Source organism: Molothrus ater, chromosome 2 (assembly GCF_012460135.2).
Source record: "Molothrus ater isolate BHLD 08-10-18 breed brown headed cowbird chromosome 2, BPBGC_Mater_1.1, whole genome shotgun sequence".
Classification (NCBI taxonomy): domain Eukaryota; kingdom Metazoa; phylum Chordata; class Aves; order Passeriformes; family Icteridae; genus Molothrus; species Molothrus ater.
Genome location: NC_050479.2, coordinates 10823364 through 10837821, shown reverse-complemented (window position 1 = coordinate 10837821; position 14458 = coordinate 10823364). Strand labels below are relative to the sequence as shown.

The 14458-nt window shown below is 33.5% G+C and overlaps 1 protein-coding gene across 3 annotated transcripts in view; it reads right to left on the bottom strand.

The window, feature by feature from the left end:
• The window catches only part of DMD (dystrophin), a 1044614-nt gene that overhangs the window by 528232 nt on the left and 501924 nt on the right, over window positions 1-14458 (bottom strand). For all 3 annotated transcript variants that reach the window (XM_054518613.1, XM_036378966.2, XM_036378958.2), the window contains exon 44: window positions 10607-10757. In XM_054518613.1, coding sequence (XP_054374588.1) covers window positions 10607-10757 — 151 coding nt within the window. The remainder of the gene's footprint in view (window positions 1-10606; window positions 10758-14458) is intronic.

Here is a 14458-nt window from a genome sequence, read left to right as displayed (position 1 = left end):
AACATGCACCAAGGGAAATACAGGTTGGATATTAGGAGAAAAGTTTTTTATGGAAAGAGTGATTAAGTTCTGGAATGGCCTGCCCAGGGAGGTGGTGGGGTCACCACCCCTGGATGTGTTTAAGAAAGACTGGATATGGCACTCGGTGCCATGGTTTATTGAGGTGTTAGGGTTGGGTTGGACTCAATGATCTTTCAGGTCTCTTCCAACCTTGTGATTCTGTGAATCCCAGGGGCTCTGGTGTGATACAGGTGGGAACACTGACTGCAACAGGAACATCAGCTGCCCTACCCAGGTGGGGAACTATCAGTCATCCCCTGACAGCCCTGAAATATTTCCTACCTGAATCAGCCCACATGGAGTGGTACAGTTTTTGCTGGAGTTCTAGAAGAAATTATCAAATGTTTTCAAAATTCCAGTAGTAACTGATCTGAGGATGGAAATTTTGCAGATGACTAAGCCAATCATCTCATGACCCTATCAACAGTAGTCCTGAGTGAGTCCCTTTGAGATGTCCTTGAGCACTGTGGGCTGCAGCAGCTTTGAGTGGGATGGCTCCTGGAGCTCCAGAACCCTCACATTTTCAATACTCACAAAACCATCCCTGATGATGAGGCCTAGGCTCACATCCCCTCATGCACTTCTACTCCTCAACGTGCAACCCATTCCTGCTCAGAAATATTAAGGGATTTGACCTGAATTTCACTGAAATTGAGGGGAATTACCTTTATGCAAAGCTGTACACCTCTCTTGATATGCAGGCGTGTGAATCAATTTTGGTATGAATGTTGTTATCGTGAATCTGTAATTAAGCCATTGCCTAATTTAATTGTAACTGGGTCATTCCCCCTATTTGATATTTCCTGATTAATAATTTAGGATTTTTAAATGGTTAACTTTCCTATATTCCAAAGGCATGATGTACTGCAGCAAAAAATTAAAATCACTAGAATTAATTGTTAGATGCCTTTTCTATGTGCACTTTTAAAACAAAACATGTACTGTTGTAGTCCTAATTTTTTTCCCTTCTAAAACAAACAAACAAATAAACACAAAAATAATAAGTTTAGCAGCCTAATTTCATTTACTCTCTATTTTGCCTTGCTTATATCAAGATTGCAGAATCATCAGCCTTGTGTAACAGGAACCACTGCTGAAGGTATTACAACTAAAAAAGAGGTAATGAGGTAGGATAATGATAGTAAATTTAGAAAATACCAGAACAGGCCTTATTTGAGGCAGTATCACAAGGATGTTCCCAGAAGCATGAGTTCCTCTGAATCTCAAATCCTATAACACTCAGAAGTAACGTAAGTATGAACAAAAGACTCAAAAACAAAATTCTTGTCAGTCATTGTAAATGATATTGGTGTGTCTTCCAATAATCAAAACAGTACACAAATATAACACAACCTATGGGTTCAAATATGTTAGAGTACCCACTCAAACTGAAGTATACAGTTTAAATTGCAAAATCATTTAAGCTAATCACAGTAAGTATTTTCAGTCTGTTCCTAATCTTTGTTCTGTATTGATTACAAACGCAGTTTGGCTTTGAAAGAAAACCCAGCTAAAACTGAGGCCCCACATCACCAGACTGTACAATTACAAACAAACAATCCTTGCCTTGAAGCCTTTATAATCTAATAGAAAACACTACAGTACTTTGTGTTATTGGAGCAGTTCCTGAGATCTACTTTACTCTTGAACAACATCTACCAAATGCTCATTCACTCAGACCAGATGTTAATTTGTGCTAAGAATTCTGTTAGATTTCTTGACAAAAAGCTCTCAAACAGTTTAGGTGAATATAGAAAGAATCTCACTCTCTGCAAAGTTAAGCAGACAAACCAGATTGTTTTGGGAGGTTTTCTGGTTGGTTGGCTTTTTATTTGGTGGGTTTTTTTGCCATTGAAGGCACAAACAAAAGTCTTAAATACATTCATAACAAAATATTCATATTTGTAGGGATTTTTTTCTTAGAGCAGTCAATTTTATAAAATAACAGTATTAAAACCATAACATAAACACCTATTAGCAAGTAATCCCATTAAACTCAATGATTTACATACAATGTACAGAACAGATCTTTTCCAATTCAGCTGTTAAAAACAACTCTTAAAGGAAGAATGTCTCGTGCATTATACTTCAGATTGGTATAGTGCTTCTTGCAAAAGCACAGAAAGAAAATTTTTGTGATCAGAACCTTTCGTTCATCTTGCAGTCTCAAGAAACAATATTCAGTTTTAATTTAACACAACTGTAGTGACTCAGTCATGGAACACAGGATGACCTTTATGAGAGATAAATAGCCAGATAATGTAGCCAAAAATAAAAGAAAAAAAAAAGAAAAAAACCCAATAGTTGTCATTAATATGTTCTTCCCACTAAGAGAGAGCAGAGAACCACCTTGTCTTGCTATGGAAAGCAATAGAACATGGCTATCAAATAATGGAAAATAAATAAATATAGCTGATCACCTAATTAATATAAAATAATTGGTTCCTATTTCCAGGTTTCAGTAGAATAAAACTTGTATGAACTGTCTTACATAACACAGGTGAATAATAGTTCCCATTTCCACCACACTAATGGAAAATTAACATTCATAGAACTCTCTGCTCATCTTAGGACCCTGAAATTCAGAAATATTATTTTTATATACCAAAAACTACATTTCCACAGAAATGACAAATAATTGATTTTGACTGTCACCTTAGGAGGGATATGGTGAGACACATAATACTGTGAAACTGAGAAATAATTGCCATTCTAATATAGTAACTGTATTGAAAAAGCTGTTCAGAATATGCTCTCTTTCATTTTTTCTTTCCCTTCTAGCATTTTTGACAGGACTACCCTTTATGCATGCCAAGGCTTTGCAGTCTTTATTAAAATAACAAACCAAAAAAAAAAACTCAAGAAGCCATTTTGAAATTAGCAAAATTCTGAGATATGTACAGTTAAAATTTAATATAATCAGAGCATGATCAGAGCATGAGTACAACAGTCTATAATACTCTTGTTCTGATCAATGCATAAACTGGAATTTGCCACACTCCACAATATATAATATATCCTTCAATCATTCAATAAAAATTGAAGATTGTAAGGTCTTAGCATGTGGGGCAAAAGAAAATATTTATTTCTCCTTTTAAGTAGAATCAGGGTAGAATAGCTACTTGAATTTAGAAGATATTTGGCAAATGCAAAATACTTAGACCCACAAAATAAAAGTTTGGGTTTTTTCTATAGTGGTCTTCATTCCATTGTGAAAAGTCAAACAGATTTTAAAGATTTTAAGAATTGTGTAATTGATATTTTTTTTCCCACATCAAAAGCCTAGATTTTGAATGAGAAGCTACAGCATATCTGTATTGTGTTTATTTTTAGAAGACTGAGAAGTACAGTATTTGCTGTCTGCGGAAGTATACTAGAAAAAAAAAAAGATTGAGATCAAAAAAAAGTCTTATAAATATCTCATGTTGTCCTGAACTTCTGCCATAATCTTCACTAAAATAATAGCACGTTTTGATTTTAGATGGAAAATTAATTGCATGCACAACTTGATGTGAGCAACAATATGAGAACAAATTTCTTCCTGGAGCTTTAAATAGCACAAAAGAAATAAATAGCCTCTCTCTAAAATACTTACTTACAAGTAGGTGTTGGTAATGAAGTATTTGATAACTCCTCAACACAACATGTCAAATAGTTTTAAATAAAGTAATTTTTGGAAAACAATTACTCCAGTTTTCTAGATTTTTAAATTTCATATGATTGAGCTCTCTGAGGTTTTGTAATCTTTTTGACAATGTAAGGGAGATGCTGATCCTCTGTTTTCTGCTCTGCATAAACTCTAGGGTTTTCATAATGCAGATTTTTATAATGCAGAGTGGTTCTTTTAAAACAGTTCAGTTTTTGAAGCAACATACCATTAACCTACTGTCTTGTCCAGCCTGATTACTACAGGGCTTTACTTTATGGACTTTAGATGGCAATGAAAATCTGTATGTGATAGACAGAATTTGTAAAATCTGTAGGGATAAAAGGTTCTACATAAGATTATTAAAACTATCCATCTGAAAAGTGCCCCATCAAGACCTAGTTGTACTAATTTATAGAATTAATATGTATAGAAAGCTATTCCCCAGGAGTCTTTACTCTTCCCTGATTGTTTTATGTAAGCATTTTTAGTGGCCAGGCCTACAGACTCCCAGGCTGGCCAGTTCCAGTCTCACAAGTTATCTTCACATCTATGCATCAACACCCACAGGTTTAATCATATGTCATAGTGATCTCTGATGCAATACAAGATTTTCTTCTGGAAGACTTATGGAACCAAAGCAGATAATTTTTTTGAGGTAAAAGAGCCAATATTGTCCACTTTCAATGTAGTCATTCATTTAGTCACTCATTTCCCCAAAACTCCCAAGACATAGTCAGATTAACTACTCTATTTGTACCATGATAAAAGAATAAATAAATTTAACTCTGAAGTGTATTATCTGTACATGTCAATCATTAGAAATGTCCAGATTAGCCCTGACACTAAGATAAATTAATTAATATGAAAAAAAATGCCTCCTCCATTTCCTTTACTTTTTATATACAGACAAAAATGCTTGTGAAATAGGTAGAGACCTAAATCACTTTCCCAGATCCCCACATGCTAGCACTCACTTGAATTGGTGAGGATAAATTCCCCCAAGCAATGAGGCAGCTACAGTCAGATACCACAAAGTCTGACTGAGCCAGTCCAAGAACATTGTTTTCTCCAAGACAGAGGAAAAAAACCCCACATTTATTTATTCTACTCATGTATAAAAATTATGCCACTCTACATCTGTGTGCTAGTAGCTATTTCAAACATTTTCCTAATGAAATGTTTGAAAAATGCATCCTAATTAATTACTTACAAGATTTAATTCCATTTCCAGAATAAACAATGCCATGATTTATAACAAAACTTAAATAAAAAACACAGATTGTCACCTAATGGTGCAAGAGTAGGCAAAATCACATAAGCAACTTTAAATTTAATATTTCCCATAGCCTTCAGACATTTTAATGTCTTACTACCAGTGACAATAAATTAATTAGAAACTTTTAATAGGGTACTGTAAATTAGGCATTGTGTGCAGTAAAGAAGAATTAAATAACAGATTTATTTGGGAAGAAATACTTCTTACAGCTGAAATAATAAGAAAATATTTTTATTACAAATTTGAAATGAACTATTTTGGTATTTCTTCACTTCCATTAGTAGCAGCAACAAAGGTGAGGAGTCTTTTAACAGTAAAAGAAAGGGTAAGGGTTCATATATATAAAGAAATTAACTTGTAATTATTTATTATTTTGCTTAGTAAGGAAGAAGCGACTATTTTACTAGGAATTAAGTGAAAATGAAGTCTTTCCATTTTTGGTAGAACTTCAGTCAAGAAAGGCCCAAGAATTTATTTTTAAGATGAGCTAAGACCAGAAAAAGAAGGGTTTTGCTCAGTTAGGGCCCAGATGTCACATGCAGAGCTCATGTATATTACTTGAAACATTTCCACTGAGACCTTAGAAATGGACCAAAGACTGAAATCTCTGGGATGTCTCTGAGACTTTTCTTTCTCAGTGGCAGTAGCATTCTGCACTCAGAGGTGTTTGATAAGAGAGTGATACTCACTAGAAAGAAAACCAGTGATCTTTTAATAAATGATCTAATCAATATGTAAGAACTGACAGCAGTCATGAATGCTGGCAATCATGTTTGCACCATTTTATATATCCTTCCAGACATGTCCTTTCAATATGAAGGATATTTTAGTATGTATCTTCATTATTCTAATTAAATATTCTTGCAAAACAATGCTAAATTGGTTTCTCATTTATTTCGAATTCTGTATTTTCTCTCTCTTACACAGTCACTAAGCAATGATAGAAATGTCTTTGACCAGAATATTTTGCTAAAGTTCTACAAGTTTTCTGACAATATCTCTCATCACCAAAAAACACAAGTCAAAACAGTAGGTAAAGTAGGTAAAACAAAATTGAACCATTTGAATCCAAACTGGAATAAAGAGAATCATAAATTATTGGAATAACCTTTATCACTCAGTAAAGCAGGAAATAGATGTAAAAATAAAAAATCTAAATATGAAAGCCAAAATCATCATACATATGATATGAATCATCATACATATAAGATTGCATTTTTACAATCTTTCTATTTGGGGGAAAACAGAACAAACTATCCACCTACTTACCACTTTCATGGTGCTTTCATGGTAGAAAATAAGTTGCCTTGAGCACTGAAACACTTTTTTTCTCCTCTCTACTCTGATTGCATTTGTGCTCTATTCCAGAAAGAACTGTTTAAATTTGGTGGTTATTAAATCATTAAAATCCATATAATCCAATTTAGATATAAAAAAGGGAAATTATTAGCATGACCATGACTTTCAGCACTGAAGCCAGGATTCTTGATATCTTCTTACTTTAAACATCTACAAAGCAAAAATATGATGTCCCTGACAGTATGGTGCTGCAGGAAGGAGGTCTAGAGAAGGCATGAGTCATTCACAAGCCTATTGCAGCAGAGATAAGTACCCTAAAATGTAAATGCTGGACAGTTCATTGAATGATCAGTTAAGATCTGCCATTTACAGAGCAATTTCCGCATCTAGGTTATTCTCAGAAGGCTGAGTATAAGTATTAGGGCCCATCATTCAATATTAAGGTCCTCTGAGACCTTAAAAAATAAACACTCTTGATATTTATGCCAGGAAATGAAAATAAATATTTGAAAAACTAATAATAACATAATAAGAATATTTTAAATCAATTAAATGATGAAAAATAAAGTATTCATCACTGATCAGTCACAAAAAATGAACATGAATAAAATGAAATTTCTTCAAAATTCAGACCCAGAACTTCATAATTTTGCTACTAAAATTTCACCACATAAAATTATAAAATTAATTTAAACTTGAAACCCACAATTGCATACTAAATATAGACCACTGAGCAATTCTTAAAACCAATGCAAAGAAGAAATATTCAGAATGTTCTATATAAAAATGCTATTTTAAAATTCTGAAGTAATGATTCAGGTATGTAACCTCACATCCCAGCTCTGAAACTGTTACAGAATTCCTCCTTTTGCAGCATTTTAGCATGTACCTGTGACACATGAACAAACCCCTTCAAACCCCCTTGCTCATTTACTGTATGTTAACCTAGTATTGGTATCCTGTATAACATGGTGGTTTTGCTGGTTTGTTTTAATTTTTTTTCCTCATATGGAATGGAATGTAGATTAGGGCTGAAAGGCAGATCAATCACAAGATAAGGAAATAAAATAACAAAGTTTAGATATATGCCTGAAAATTCTATTCTAGCATTCATCCATGGTAAGATGCAACCACAAAATACAGCACCTGAGCCACCTTTGCTGATACAGATGGTATTTCACTTTGGGTAATAGTGTGCTATTTTCAGAACTCATGTTCCAGAGAGAGAAATAAGCCCAGGAAGTAAGAGACAAGTTGTCTAGCTACCATGTGAGAGCAGATTAGAAAACTGTGGCTTTAGTGTACTGAACATGGCCTGATAGGGAAAATGACTGCAGCCTGTAAGAACAGAAGGGGATAAACATCAAGGAGCTGATAAAACTGAACTACAGCTCAGTCCTGGCACTAAAACAAATAAATTAAGTGCAAATGCAGGTGGCTGAAGGAGCAACAGTTACCAAGCATTAAGGAGTAAAGAGAGAGAAGAACCTCTCTGTCACAATAATGAGAGGGAAAAAAATCCTTAATAAGTTTGAAGACAGAGTTCGATACATTTCAAAGGGATTACATGATGTGCAATCCATGAAATGTCCTTTTTAATCTTGTGTCTCCTAATCATAAAATATGTCAATTAAACTTTCTTAAAAACTGAAACGTGGTATTTCTTCTCAGCACCATAAGTTCTGATCTCAGAAAGTCTAGTGAAAAATTCACAATAAGAATATTTAAGAGTTCATGACCCGAAGTGAAACTATTATTAGATTTCATTGACATTATTTATAATGCATAATGTTGTTTAATACCATGCCATTATGCAGCAAAAAGGAACACACCTCCCCTCCCCAAATACACTTGAAAAATGTAATTACATTTTAACCTCTATTAACATAATCATCTAATCATACTGTTGACTATTGCATTTTATATAAGCATTTGACTCTATGTATTTATTGAATATTAATGAACACATTAATCTTTACTTTTCCAAAGTAGTCCTACTCAGAAATAGTATTACAAATCTGAAGGTTTTGTATATTTTTCTTTTTCTAAAACAGTTCCTTCTCCAGTACCAGACTATTCACTTGCTTGTAAAGCATTTTCAAACAAATCCTGTTAATTCTGAATATGGTTCACTAAGCAGCATGATCTCATTAATAAAACAAGTTGCTACTCTAGTAAATCAGAACTCTCAGCTGTTTTAACTGTTTCCCTAATGGAAATTCTAATGATCTCTTCAGTCAGCCTCACAGAAGCCTAACAATTTTGAAACAAGACCCAGCAAAATAAAGAAGCAATGAAAAGAATGGAAAGAGTGCAACTTCAGACTTAGCATTCTGTCACAAATAAATGTTAACTAACATTGGATCTACATTCTTGAGGTTAGTTGGAATATTTTTGCACCACTTGAATTTTCATTAGAAAGGTACTTTTGTCTGTTTTACTGAACTAAATGAAAATTTTGAGTGACAAATTCATGAGTTCTTGGGATTTCTAACAAAAGAGAGAAGGGAAGAAAGAAAAAGCTTGATGGATGGCAAAAAGAAAAGAGAACTACAAACATATCTTCAAAATGATCTCATATATTGCATATGAAAATAATAAATGGATAACAAATGAGAAAGAGGCTAGGTCAAAGGGAAATGTAAAACAGAAGCAGTCTTTTGCACTGAATATAAGTTTCTGCATAGCAACATATTATCTCTTAATGATGATAAGAAAATAATGCTTCTAATCTGGTGAGACTTTGAAATGTGCTACATATCCAGTGCATTTGTTAACATTTATAATGCATCTTACCTTTGTCTGGGCACTCTAAATAATCAACCTTCTCCAAGGGAAAATGCTGATTTAGCAAGGAGTTAGAAATAAATTTAAATTAAAAAATCACATATCCATTTTTTTTTAAACCTCATTTGAAGCTGATCAAGGATCCAATAATAGGGCCAAGGAAGGTAATGGTGCACAGGCAAAGCAAAGAATGGGTAGGGCTTTGTAACACCTTTGTGTCTACCTAGATGCACATCTTACCTTAGTAATATATATGCTTTTCAAATTGTGGGACAGAGAAAGGGAGTTGAAGTTTCAGAGAACATACACATAAGCCCTACTACCTTTTACATATGCAGCAAAACGCATCTTTAACTCCTTGATGGCTTTCTATTTTGTTAATCAGATCTTAGACACCTTTCTTCAGCATTCAAGGCATTGAAAGTAATGTGCAGAAAGAAACAAAAACCTGCTCTTTTTTTAATGTGCAGAAAAAAAAATGTGCAGAAAAAAAACTGCCTCAGCTTAGTGTGTAAGTTAATAGCTGTATATTTTTTATATATTTGCATCACACAATTTTGTTTCCCTTTCAGTTTAGTAGTCTTACAGTCAAGAAATAACAGTGTAAATCTTTAAAAAGTTGACTTGAAATACTAAAATTCAAATGGCATGATTTACTTTTTTAACTGTAGGCCAAGAAGTAGGTTAGTGTTGCATTCAAAAACACCTCTGGCTTTAATGTTAGACAGACCTAACTTCTTTCAACCTGAAATCAAGTAATTCAATCCAGCAATTCAAATTTCCAAGTGCCAATTACCTTAACAGCACTTTTTTCTTATGCACGAATAGTAATTTATAACATGAATCCAGAGTTTGGTCAAGTTATTCAGGTGAAACTATCTACTTCCAAAACATCAGTTTGGAATTAATTCTTCATACCCATTGTCATTTGAATTACAAAAGAGGGAAATGAAATAAACTACCAAGAAACTAGAGTTATTATTTTCCTTATGATGCTCAAAGAGCTTGCAAGATGAAAAGCATACAAATTGGAACTGGACACATAGCAACTAAGTGGCTATTCTGTCACACTGCATTTCACAAATAAAAGCATCCTCCAGGTCCTTTGATTAAAACATGAAACAGACAAAATGAGCAACACTTGCAAGACGTTGTTCACGGAATATCTCTTGTACAGCTCAATGGCAAATCACATTTCTTCCACAAGAATTTAAAATTAAGCCTGATATTCCTGCTGGTCATAAATAACAAATGGAAATTTACAAGCACTTTAAGTAAAGACCAAAGAAATACATAACTATGAAAGTACCACAATATACCATGTCATCCCATATCTTATTTCATTTAAAAATACATCTCACAACAAGCTAGTGAAAATTTTTAGTTAACCAGAAAAACAGACACATCTGAACAAAATTGTCACTGTTCACTCAGCCCTAGAAATCCTCCTTAAATGAGCTGCAAAATTGATTACCCAGACCTTAAAATTTCTTAAACCCTACAGAAAAACAGAATATAGACTAATCAAATCATACCTGGATAAATTGCTTGGTTTTCACAAGCCCCACGTCTCCGGCCTCTATCTGTGCTCTTGACAGCTTCTCTTCAGTTTCACTTAGCCAATGATTAAATCTCTTCATGTCAGAATGAAAAATCTGCCACTTTTCCAAAGATTTGTCAAACCGTCTGCAAGTATAAAAGGAGATGAAATAACAATCCACTGATAGTTTATTTATTGACTACAGAAAAAAAAGTAAAGAGAATAATGTTGGATGTCTCAGGTTAAAATCAGTATAATATTGATGGCATAATATATTAGCATTTATAACAGTTATGTCAAATGGCAATATGGCAGCACTTCTGAAGTGAAATTATTTTTAAGCAAATGCATCACAAATCAGTTGTTTTATCAGTTTTAAATTCCTTTTGAAAAAAATGCAATGGTCTTCAAGTGAATTTCCACTTGCATTGTGCAAAGGTACTATTTAATAAAACCTATTTCCTATGTTTCACTTTGAGTATTTTATAATGATAATTACACAAAAAAAGAAAAAAAAAGTCTTGAAATAAAAGAATGATTAAAAAAAATAGAACATTAAAAGAATAGGGTTTTGAACAATAAACAAGGATGAAAAATATTACAACCATGTCTGCAAGTCTATAGTTCACTACAAAAAGACCAGATAAGTACTTCCAGCACTTTGGGAAGATCTGACCTGTTTTTGTCTAGAGTGACTGATTGATCTCCTGCTTCAAGAACTGTTTGAATTGGCCACTGCCAAATACGAAAGAAATGAAATGAAGACAGATTACAAAACAGATTATAAGGGGGTTTGCAGATAGCATACATCTTAAGAAATTCAGTTTTCCTTTATGTTAGATTGGTGTGGAAATGTAATAACTAATCAGAGATTAGCTAGAATGTTTTGTTAGAAGATCATAATTAAATGTGCTACTGTTGTTTAGTTTAATAATCCTCCTTTACAGGATTATAATAGATTTTAGGATGTACTTAAAGGATAAAAACAAAGATGCTCAATTATTTCTCCATGAGATAATCTGGTTCTGTATGGGCAAACTATACAATTATTTGAATGTTAAGGAGTTTAATTCACCAAACAAAATGACATTACTGTGAGGGAATACAAATAATCTTTTCCATTTTACTGATGATTTTTCATTTTTTAGAAGAAAATACAAACAGACTATTGACCTGATTAATTATTGTAGTCACTCATCTAACTTACTAAAATGACTGTGATAATTAATCACAGTTATCATATTTTATTGCTCAAAATTATCAAACCACAATTTAAAGGTGCATTATAACAGAGGTTTTTTTATAACTACCTTACTCAGAGTTAAAGAGAAAAAAATAATTTTACTTTAAAATATCACATAGAAAATAGAATTAAAATTCCATTTCTTTTGGTCCAGAATCATCTCTTATTTTGGACACTATATTAAAACATCTTTCCTCTTGTTCCTCACAAAGTAAAATTACTCTTCTCAGCATGGGAAGCTTATCAGAAGCTTAAATGTAAAAAATTCAGTAGGGTTTGATATTAGTATTCTTGAATTTGCATTCTAAAACTTGCAAACTGAATCTCTGATCACTGTAAATTCTTCCTCCATCTTTTGCTTTGGGAAATAACAGTTGTAAGGAGAAGAAAAATAAAAAGTTGCAACAAAAAGCTATGAATATTTAAAGCTTAAAAGTTCCTAGTGTTTATTGCTTATGTCTAAAAAAACCTTGTTACTCTCAGTATAAATATAAACCAATACAAAACATTAGTAAAAAGCAGAGAGAATTTATCAACAGGTCAAGTGCCTAAAATTCAAGGCTCTTGCAGTGATTAAATACCAAAGTAATGTTACAATGATAAGAGAAAATGTAATTTTTGCTGCAGTGGCAGCTGTGGGTGCTTTTGAACATCATCAAGCAGCTGACGGCTCTGGAAGTTTTGGGACACCTCTCCTGAGTACACCTAAGTGAGACTTTCCCTTGCTGAATCTCTATTACATCTGCTTACACATGATACTACTTCCAATAGCTTTTTAAACTTTAAAAACAAAGAGGCTTCTGTTTGTTTGTTTGTTTTATCATGAGCAATGCTGTTACCAGGTGGTGAGTTCAAAACCCACTAAAGGAGAAGCCTAATTAACTACCAACACTGAACAGCTAAATTGCTGAAGCCTTGGCACAGTAGAATGGAGAATAAATTCATAAGAGAGCAGTACTCCCAGGACTGTGAAAACTCAGAAAGAGTCTGCCAGCCTCAGGAATCCCCAAGAACACAATGTGGAGCAGAGGAAAATTAAAGACCTTGCACACCCTTACCTAGGCATCCACCCTTGTTTGCCATCAGAGAGAATTCATTGAGCTAAAATACCCTTGTGTAGACATTAATCTGTGTCTTCCTCTGCTCCAACCCTTTCCCTCTGACCACCATAAGACAAAATAGCGGCTCATGAGTGGCCACTAATAGTGGCTAGTGGCTGACTGTCTGAAATCTGGGCACTATTTCCTTTCTGATGTGTTTCTCTCTGGTTTTCTTAGCCCATGCTCAATAACAAGGTGCAAAGAGACACCCTGAAGCCAAGCAAGAGGTTCTGGATGAGAATGTACAACTGGCACACATTACAAGGCACTTGAGCATTGTCCATGAGCTCTGACACAATAAAGCAGATTTATTCCTCTATCTTGAGCATGTTTGGGTTGATAAGCAAAAAACAAGTGTCACATTGGTCCAATTTTTTCATATATGTACTGACACTCCAGCAGGGACCATGTTAAGCAGTGGTTTGTGGGAGCAATTTCAGTTTATCATATTAGTACATAATGGATTTATTTTGCCTCCAGAGAGCAAGAAAGAAAAAAAAAGCAACCAAAGACAACTGCTGGGGTAATACACAGTACAATTTATATTAAGTCATAAAAGTATTGGTTGTTTCCTTCCTTCCTCTCTTCTGAACCCTTGGACCTGACATTCTATAAGTAAAATTTAATATTATTTGGTAGCATTGCACATAATCTTGCACAGAGATTTACAAATGCCAATTTGGATGTACTGTCAGTGGAACTCTAAACTGTATAATGGGATTGAACTTGATGGTCTGTGTCACAAGGCTGGTGTTTTTAAGAAGCTGTGCAAAGATGAAAGGAAAGACCTTTGAGAACAGGGAAGACACAAACCTAAGATCAAGTACAAAAGGCTACTGTTTTGTTGTTGTAAACTAAATCTTAATTTTGCATCTGTGTTTTGATTAATTCCTAGATATTTTGATAACATTCCTTAATAAACTATGAAGCCCACTTTTGTGGCAGATTCTGGTTTAGCAAAACTTCACAATCAATTAACCCACAAGAAAAAGAATGCTATTTATACAATTTCCTAAAAGACATTATTTATGTCATGGAAATTGGTATTGTAAGAAACATGTGCTTTTTTCTTTATATTGGGAAAAACATGCCCTAAACTTAATTTCTATACTGTTGGTAAACAATGTACTGTAGGATTATGCTAATATTAACCCACAAACTTTGCAGTTTTGTCAGCTTAATTCTGCACAATTAGCACCTTGTAAAAATACACAAACATCAAAGTAGTATAAATAATTATGTATTAAAATGTAAGAGCATTAACTTTACTATTTAAGGCCATTCTTACAGATAACAAAATAAGAAAACTTGTTCTTGTCAAGCAACTTCTACAATTAAATTGCTTAAAGAAAGACCTAACCCATTTTCACAGGTTTTGATGTTTTCATTTGACTTCACACAATTCATGTGAGTTCTTAATTTATATTTAATTCTATATCCTCTCTACATTTGGACTCAAAGCGATTATCTAATTTTAGACACTGCTATATCTTGATCTTGATCT